Source organism: Peromyscus leucopus, chromosome 1, assembly GCF_004664715.2.
Source record: "Peromyscus leucopus breed LL Stock chromosome 1, UCI_PerLeu_2.1, whole genome shotgun sequence".
Lineage (NCBI taxonomy): Eukaryota > Metazoa > Chordata > Mammalia > Rodentia > Cricetidae > Peromyscus > Peromyscus leucopus.
Window position 1 is genome coordinate 47,386,537 of NC_051063.1, and position 8,079 is coordinate 47,394,615.

General features: G+C 41.4%; 1 protein-coding gene across 1 annotated transcript in view; it reads left to right on the forward strand.

The window, feature by feature from the left end:
* Window positions 1-7,293, forward strand: part of Entpd1 (ectonucleoside triphosphate diphosphohydrolase 1) — a 77,523-nt gene extending 70,230 nt beyond the window's left edge. The window contains exons 8-10 of the mRNA XM_028889388.2: window positions 18-137; window positions 4,448-4,585; window positions 6,569-7,293. Coding sequence (XP_028745221.1) covers window positions 18-137; window positions 4,448-4,585; window positions 6,569-6,775 — 465 coding nt within the window. The 3' untranslated portion in view covers window positions 6,776-7,293. The remainder of the gene's footprint in view (window positions 1-17; window positions 138-4,447; window positions 4,586-6,568) is intronic.
* Window positions 7,294-8,079: the final 786 nt, after the last annotated feature.

Genomic DNA, 8,079 nt, shown 5'->3' on the forward strand with positions numbered 1-8,079 from the left:
GCACTCTGCTTCCACAGGCATTTTCAGCTTTCTACTTTGTGATGGATTTTTTTAAGAAGATGGAAAAAGACAGTATCTCCTCCCAGGAAAAGATGACTGAGATCTTAAAAAAATTTTGCTCAAAGCCTTGGGAAGAGGTAAGTGACCAGAAATCACAATTGTGAAATTGGTCCTGTGTAGCTAGAGTTTTCCTGCCTGGCCCACAGTCAGGACAAATCTTTGTCACCCGCCAGTCCCACAGCTGCTCAGACCCAACCAAGTAAACACAGAGACTTATATTGCTTACAAAGTGTATGGCTGTGGCAGGCTTCTTGCTAACTGTTCTTATAGCTTAAATTAACCCATTTCCACAAATCTATACCTTGCCACGTGGCTCGTGGCTTACCGGCATCTTCACATGCTGCTTGTCATGGCGATGGCTGGCAGTGACTCCTTCTGCCTTCCTGTTCTTTCTTTTCTCCTCTCTGTTAGTCCTGCCTATACTTCCTGCCTAGCCACTGGCCAGTGTTTTATTTATTGACCAATCAGAGTAATTTGACATACAGACCATCCCACAGCAGTCCTGTACCCGCAATGTTGTGAAGGCTGTAAACATATACATGACTTCATGCTGATTTGACAAAGGTCCAGCAAATGTGTTAGAGGAGGCCAGAGAATGGGCCTGGGAATGTCTTTATCACCAGTCCCTGATGATTTCAGCAATGCTTAAGCAATGTCCTGCATTTCTTACTTAACGCACAGTTTTGCAACGAGCGGCTGCTCCCTTGGAATTAGTAGCTTCTCTAACTCAGCCATTGCTTCTTTAGTTCAAGTGTCATGGTTGTCATGGATACAGCATGGCTGCCAGGGCCTTTACTGTTAGGTCAGAAGAAGGAAGAAGCAGATACATATATCCTTTTGCAGGATTAAAAAAGACCATCCAGAAGTCCCTCATCAAAAATGAAGTCATCCCTTTTTTTTTTTTTTTTTTTTTTGGTTTTTCGAGACAGGGTTTCTCTGTGTAGCTTTGCGCCTTTCCTGGGACTCACTTGGTAGCCCAGGCTGGCCTCGAACTCACAGAGATCCACCTGGCTCTGCCTCCCGAGTGCTGGGATTAAAGGCGTGCACCACCACCGCCTGGCCCCTTTATTTTATTTTAAAGATTTATTTATATATATGAGTGCTCTGTCTTCCTGTAGGTTTGCATGACAGAAGAGGACATTAGATCACATTATAGATGGTTCTGAGCCACCATACGGTTGTTGAGAATTGAACTCAGGACCCCTGGAAGAGCAACTAGTGCTCTTAACTACTGAGCCACCTCTCCAGCCCCATCCCTTTATTTTTATTATTTATTTAAGACAGGGTTTCGCTTTTGTAGCTTTAGAACCTTTCCTGGAACTCACTCTGCTCACTCTGTTGCCCAGGCTGGCCTCTAATTCACAGAGATCTGCCTGCCTCTGCCTCCCTAGTGCTGGGATTTAAAGCATGCGCCATCACCTCCTGGCCCCATCCCTTAATTTTTTAAAAGCTGACTTTTCTATTGTTTTATCTATTTTTAATTGATATATTTTTTATGGTATACAATATGATATTTCAATGTTATATATGTACCATGCACATATCATACAGAATAATGGTCATAATTATCACCTATAATCATGTACCATTTATTTGTGGTGAGCAATCAACAACCTTTTCTAAGTTTTTAAATCTGTAGTTTGTTATTGCTAATTATAGTCAAACTACCACACAGGAGAGGAGCAGAGCTTATTCCTATCTGGTGATGACCTTTCATCTTCTTACCAACCCCCCACCATTCCTTGTACCATTGCTTTTCCTGTCCTCTGATAACCACTACTCCTTGTCTCAATGCTGTGAAATCTTTTTAAGTATCTATTTATTATGTAATAATGGGTTTTATTATGTATGGCTAACTTCTTAATATTCCATAAGAAGATAATTCAGTATTTGTCTTTTTGTGTTTGGCTTATTTGACTTAAGGAAATGTTCTCCAGGTTCATCTGTATTGTATCATTTTATTCTTTATGTGGTGTGTGTGTGTGTGTGTGTGTGTGTGTGTGTGTGTGTGTGTGTGTAGGGCTAACTAGCATTTTATTTTCTGTATAGCTTCATTTTCTTTATGTATTTACCTCTAGACTATGGTTAATTCCCTATCTGTTCTGTTCTGGATTGTGCTGCAATAAATGAGAATTCAGGTGTTTATCTGACATTAATTTTATTTCCTTTGAATATTCACACACTAGTGAATTGCTGGGTCGTGCAGAACCACTTGGAAATTCTTGAGGAACCTTTGTACTGTTTTCTGTAATGACAATACTATTTCTTCTCTGTTAACAGTGTGTCAGGATTCCTTTGACGATATTACTTATGCTGATGTACTTAGAGGACTTCCCATCTAGTGTCTTCTTCAGTGTGAAAGTTTTTCTTGCAGTTTTCACTCAGCTTTCTGGTTAGCTTTACTCCTAGGTTTGTTTGTTTTTTTTGTTGAGGTAACTGTGAGTGGGATTGTTTTCTTGTTTTTTTTTTTTTTTTTTTTTTGGTCTGTAAGGTCATTTTTTGATGTATAGCAAAGGTACTGATTTTTTTGTGTGTTTATTTTGTATCCTACTACTTTGACTAAATTATAACATCGAAGTGTTTTCTGATAGTGTTTGCTCTGTTGAGTATCAGATCAAAAGAACAAGAATGGAATGCTATATTTTATCAAAAGATTTTTTAATGTATCTGTTGAGATGATTGCATTTTTTGTGCCTGATTTTATTTACATCTGCCTTATATTTCTTGATTTCCATATATTGAACCATTCTCACATCTTTAGAATGAAACCAAACTTGATCATATTACATGGTCTTTGTAATGTATTATTGAATTTGATTTGCAAGAAAAGCCAAATGATAAATTCTACCAAACCTTTAAGGAAGAACCAAATGAATCACTCCATACAATAAACAGGAAGTGATGCTTCCAAACTCATTCTGCAACTTCAGTGTGACATTGATAACAAAACTAGATAGAGAAAAAAGGGAAGGCAGGGGAGGGAGGTACCAATTTTCTTGATGAACACAGATGCAAAAAATGTTCAGCTTTTCTTTCATTCAGTGTGGTATTGGATGCTAGTGTGCCTAATAGATGTCTTTATTATATTGGGGTCTGTTCCTTGTATACCCTATTTATTAAGTGTTTTTATTATGAAGAAATATTGGATCTTAAAGGATGTTTTCCCCTGCATTTATTAGATTGCAGTCAGAAAGGGTTTACTGATGGCACATTTTGTTCTTTTGATGGGCATGATATTGAAACCAATGGAGCAAGGAAATACTGCATATAGAATGTTCGGCACACTTCTGAGTACACAATACATGTTTAACAGGTGGTAACATCTCTTAGCTCATGGTAGACAGAAGGAAAGGCCCATTTGAAAAATACAGCAGTAGACAGACCGTGTGCTGAGCCTGGCCACTTGTCCTCTTGGTAGGAAAGAGCTGAGCCAACTGTGAGCTTTTGGGCTATGTTTCCAGAAGCTAGAGTGGGTAAGGTTAAGGAGTGGCAGGCATCTCTTACTCTCTTCTCTAGAGAACAGGGTGATTGAAAAGACTCAGTGAGACAACTGCTTTGTACAATATGGGTATGAACTGGAGAGTGAGAACTGAAGACAGAAGGTGGGTGTCAGCACGTTCAGTATGATTAGCAAGGTGCTTCTGAAAGTGTCTTCCAAGGCTGTTTTTGTCAAATGTGTGTGTGTGTGTGTGTGTGTGTGTGTGAGAGAGAGAGAGAGAGAGAGAGAGAGAGAGAGAGAGAGAGAGAGAGAGAGAGAGAGAGGAGAGTCAGACAGAGTCAGAGAAACAGAGAGAATCATCAAGTGAAAACTCAGATCCTGAGCTGGTATCCCTGGGGTAAAGAATGACACTTTCCTAAGGGATGCTGATGATGCTGTCTGTCCTCCTAGGGCTAACCTGAATGTTAAGGTTTGGTTGGACATTATTTCCTAAAGCTGCCTCTAGAGGCTCTGCACTAATGACTCAGTGAAAAGTATGTAAGAAACTCTGCTTAAATGGAGAATAATGGACTTCCTTCAGAGGATACTTTCACAACTTGTAATACTCTAATACAGTTGTTGAGTTACTCCAAGCGTAAGGATTGGAATGAGATGATGAAGCTGACTGTTTCTGAAACTCCCAGACAGAAGGAACTACTTGTCCCTAGAACACTTACTGTTCTCACCGAGAGCCCTGAGGAAGAAAAACTTCCTTGGGAGACCCTAACTGAAAACCCTGCACCCTTTAAGGAGTATGATGCACCATCCCCACAGCCTGTGGGAGAGCCTGGCCCTCAGACCCATGTGAGCTGGGGACTTCCTTGGCTCTGTATTGGATCTAGCAGTGAAAAGGAGCCACAAAGAGAGGCCTGTTCTACAGCTTTGATATTTCCTTCATTTTACTTCTAGGTAAAAACATCTCATCCTACAGTAAAGGAAAAGTACCTGAATGAATACTGCTTCTCAGGGGCTTACATCCTCACCCTCCTTCTGCAAGGCTATAACTTCACAGGCAGTTCCTGGGACCAGATTCATTTTATGGGCAAGGTAACTTGGGAATCTGTTGGGGTGCAGAAGTTGGGTAGAAGTTGGTTGCAAAGCAGTTTTGAGCTTAGAAAAGGTGGGAGTCCACCTGATTTAAGTTTTGACTTGGTGTCTATTCCACCATCCCTGCAGCTGGCATTGGTGTTAAGCCCTTCTAAGAACAGCAGACAGCTCTAATGATAGGTATTCACATTCTACGTTCCACCTTTCTGCACATGCAACTGTAACTGGTTCTCAAAAAGTCAGTTTATTCACTTAATAATATTTCATTACCACTGCCCTGACTTCAGATTTCCCCAAGGGCGCCCCCCTGTGATCCAGGAAGTGATGATCCCAGTTTCTTACCAGCCTTGCTAATCGGGCTGTTGCTTGGCAGCCTGATCTAGAGTGAGACCTGTGAAATAACCTCCCTGCTGTGCTTCGCCACAGCGCCACCTGCAGGCATCCAGGAGTAAAGAAGCAAGCAGCTTTGCGACCCCTGCTTGATGGGAAACACCACAGCGTTCTCCGTGTTGCTAGCCCCATAGTCTGCTAATGCCTAAAATATTCTACCACCTTTTAAAATACAGTGACCTCAGACAAACCAAAGAATCAGGACCGTGGCAGCTCCAGGGATACTCATGTGATATTACTGTCTTCCTTACAGATCTTGCTCATTCAAACGAAACTTTTCCTTATTTTAACATCCCAGGCTTCCTTCCATTCTATAAGTCTGTTTCGTTTGTTAGGACCTATGTTAAATTTGGTTGATACAGAGGGTAGTGTTGATTTATATTCTTGGAATGCTACTGCGTGATCTGATGTCCCTAAGTCCGAGAGAGGACTCCCTTAAATCTGGAGACTTCTTTGACATGTGCAGTCAGATAAAGTTTTCATCCTACATGGAGAGGAAAAAATAGTCCTTTTACACATTATTGTCAATATGCATTAGGGTTTGGAAGAAAAGGGTATTGTAAGTTGGCACAACCCTTTAGGAGATTTTTTTTTGACAGTATGTGCTGAAAGACTTAAAAAATGTGTACATCATTTTGTTCTATTGTTCCATTACTTGGATACTAAGTAATTGGTTGGAATGAGTGAAAAGCAGTCTATGCTGGAAGTGATGATACAGAAATATGTTAAGACGCTGGGGATAAAGTATTACTAAGTGAATTATCCCAGATACAATTTATCATCTACTTATTTATTTTATAAAAAACAATGGCAACATATTCATAGAGGACTAGAAGGTAATGTCACAAAGAAAGGCCATCAGCAAGTCCTGAGTGGCACTGTGTGCAGAGTTTTGGGTTCCTTCTTTAGGCTTGCCTGTACTTGCTAATTCTGTGTCATCATGAACAGCTCTTATAATAAAACCTTTCCAAAATTATTATTCAAACGTCACTTATATTACTGTAAGTTCTGAGTGACTGGAAATTATTTTTTCCAAAGGTGAGAAAGTCAGAGAATGTCTTATAATTTAATAAGAATCCTTTATCAGCAGTGAGGCACACAGCCTTCCAACTTCATAAAGTTGACTTGCTGGAATTATTTCTCCCAGTTTTCTCCCATGAAACCCTGGTCCATGTGGTTTCTCTGGCCTGGCAAGCATGTAAAAGCACTAGCTAATCATTATTCCTCATCTTTTTACCCATTTCCTGTCACCTCTCACTTAGTTCCCTGTTGTGAAACAGAAAGCATGCAGACTTCTCTCACGGTCTATTTGAGTTAAGTGCTCCCAGGCAGGTGAACCAGACAGCCATTCATTCAGCAAACTTCCTGAACTTCTAGAATACAATGCTGAGGCTCCAAACTCTATTTTAATCATTTGATTTGATTCCCCTCCCCCCACATCATTCCCAATGTAGCGTATAAGTTAATCTATTGTGTGAACCACACACAGTGTTCTCTTCCTATTGGCTGCTCAGTTTTCTGGGTAGGGTTATGTGAATAATATAGATTATCTTTTTGGATCATGAACAATAAGATTTTCCCTACTCTTTTCAGATCGAGGACAGCAATGCCGGGTGGACTTTGGGCTACATGCTGAACTTGACCAACATGATCCCAGCCGAACAGCCATTATCCCCGCCTCTCCCTCACTCCACCTACGTCAGCCTCATGGTTATCTTCTCCCTGATCTTGGTTGCTGTGGCCATCACAGGCCTGTTCCTCTATAGCAAGCCTTCATATTTCCGGAAAGAGACGGTATAGCAGGAGCAGCTGAAATTTGCTGTCTGGAGTGAGAAAGCAACTTGCCCAGGGAGTGTGTTCCTCCCTGCAGGGGAGTCCAGAGTCACCTTCCCTGCTTTTCAGGGACAGTCTAGACCAGCATGAAGCTTCCGAGGCTTTTGCTGAAGCCTTTCCTTGGGGACACTCAACACCCTCTGCTGCAAGGACTTCCTGGTGATATTCTCTTGTCTTTTCCAGCTACCTTCTTTCTCCTTTGTCCTCTGTGCTTCTGATTATGACTTTCACGGTCTGTGCTTCAAAAAAGAACAATATCAACTTCGTCTCAAAGAACTAAGAGTCTTGAGTGCCACACTGCCTATTTGAACTGGCTGAAAGAAGAAACTCAGAAACCATCTGAGTCACAGTTTGGGACTCCCCTTTCCCCCATCTCCTAAGAAAGCCACGCCGTGCCTTTGGAGAGAGGAGACACAAGCCCATTCTAAGCCTTCCCTTTGGATAGGAGAATTTTCTAAAGTAGATAAATATGTGCTAAAGCCAAAGAGTTTTTGCGAAGGAGCCTATGTGCTTGGGCAGCTAATGTGATTCATCATCTGCTGAAAATAAGAATGGAAACACATTGTATATTCCTGCATGATGCCAAAACCCTCTCAAGTAGAACACACAGAGCAAAGGTTTTTGAAAAGTGGATGCACACATGGGCATTTAGGGGATACTATGTGACAGTAGTGTACGTGCTAGGAAGAAAACTACAGTCACCGCTCAGGACTGGGAAAAGATACCTTCTAATGCATCTTCTAGAGTTTTGTGGTTTTTATGTTAAAATACACAGAACATGAATTTCACCATATTTACATTCAGCTCAATGCAACTGAGTAGCATTTAGTACATTTACAATGTTTTACAATTATCACTCTTTTGAAGGTTTTCTTTCTAATGATGTGTATGTGTGGGTCTGTGCACACGAGGACAGTGAGCACAGTGGCCAGAGGAGGGTGACAATCCCTTGGAGCTGGAGTTAGAAGCAACCAGTTGTGAGCTGTCCAGTGTGGGTGCTGGAAATGACACTGAGGTCCTCTGCAAGAGCAATATGTGCTCAACCTCTGGGCCACCTCTCCAGCTACGCCACTATTTTATAGCATTCTCTGACCAAGAAGTGGGCTGGGGACAAGACCATCATACATGGGTTTTCTCAAACCACAAACCGTTCCATTGATCACTAAGTAGACCTGCTCCACAGAGAGGGCTCACTGGGTTTGAAAGCCATACCACATCTTATTGTCCCGAGATTTAATTTAGTGAGGGGTGGCAGGTTTTTGCCCTGTTGT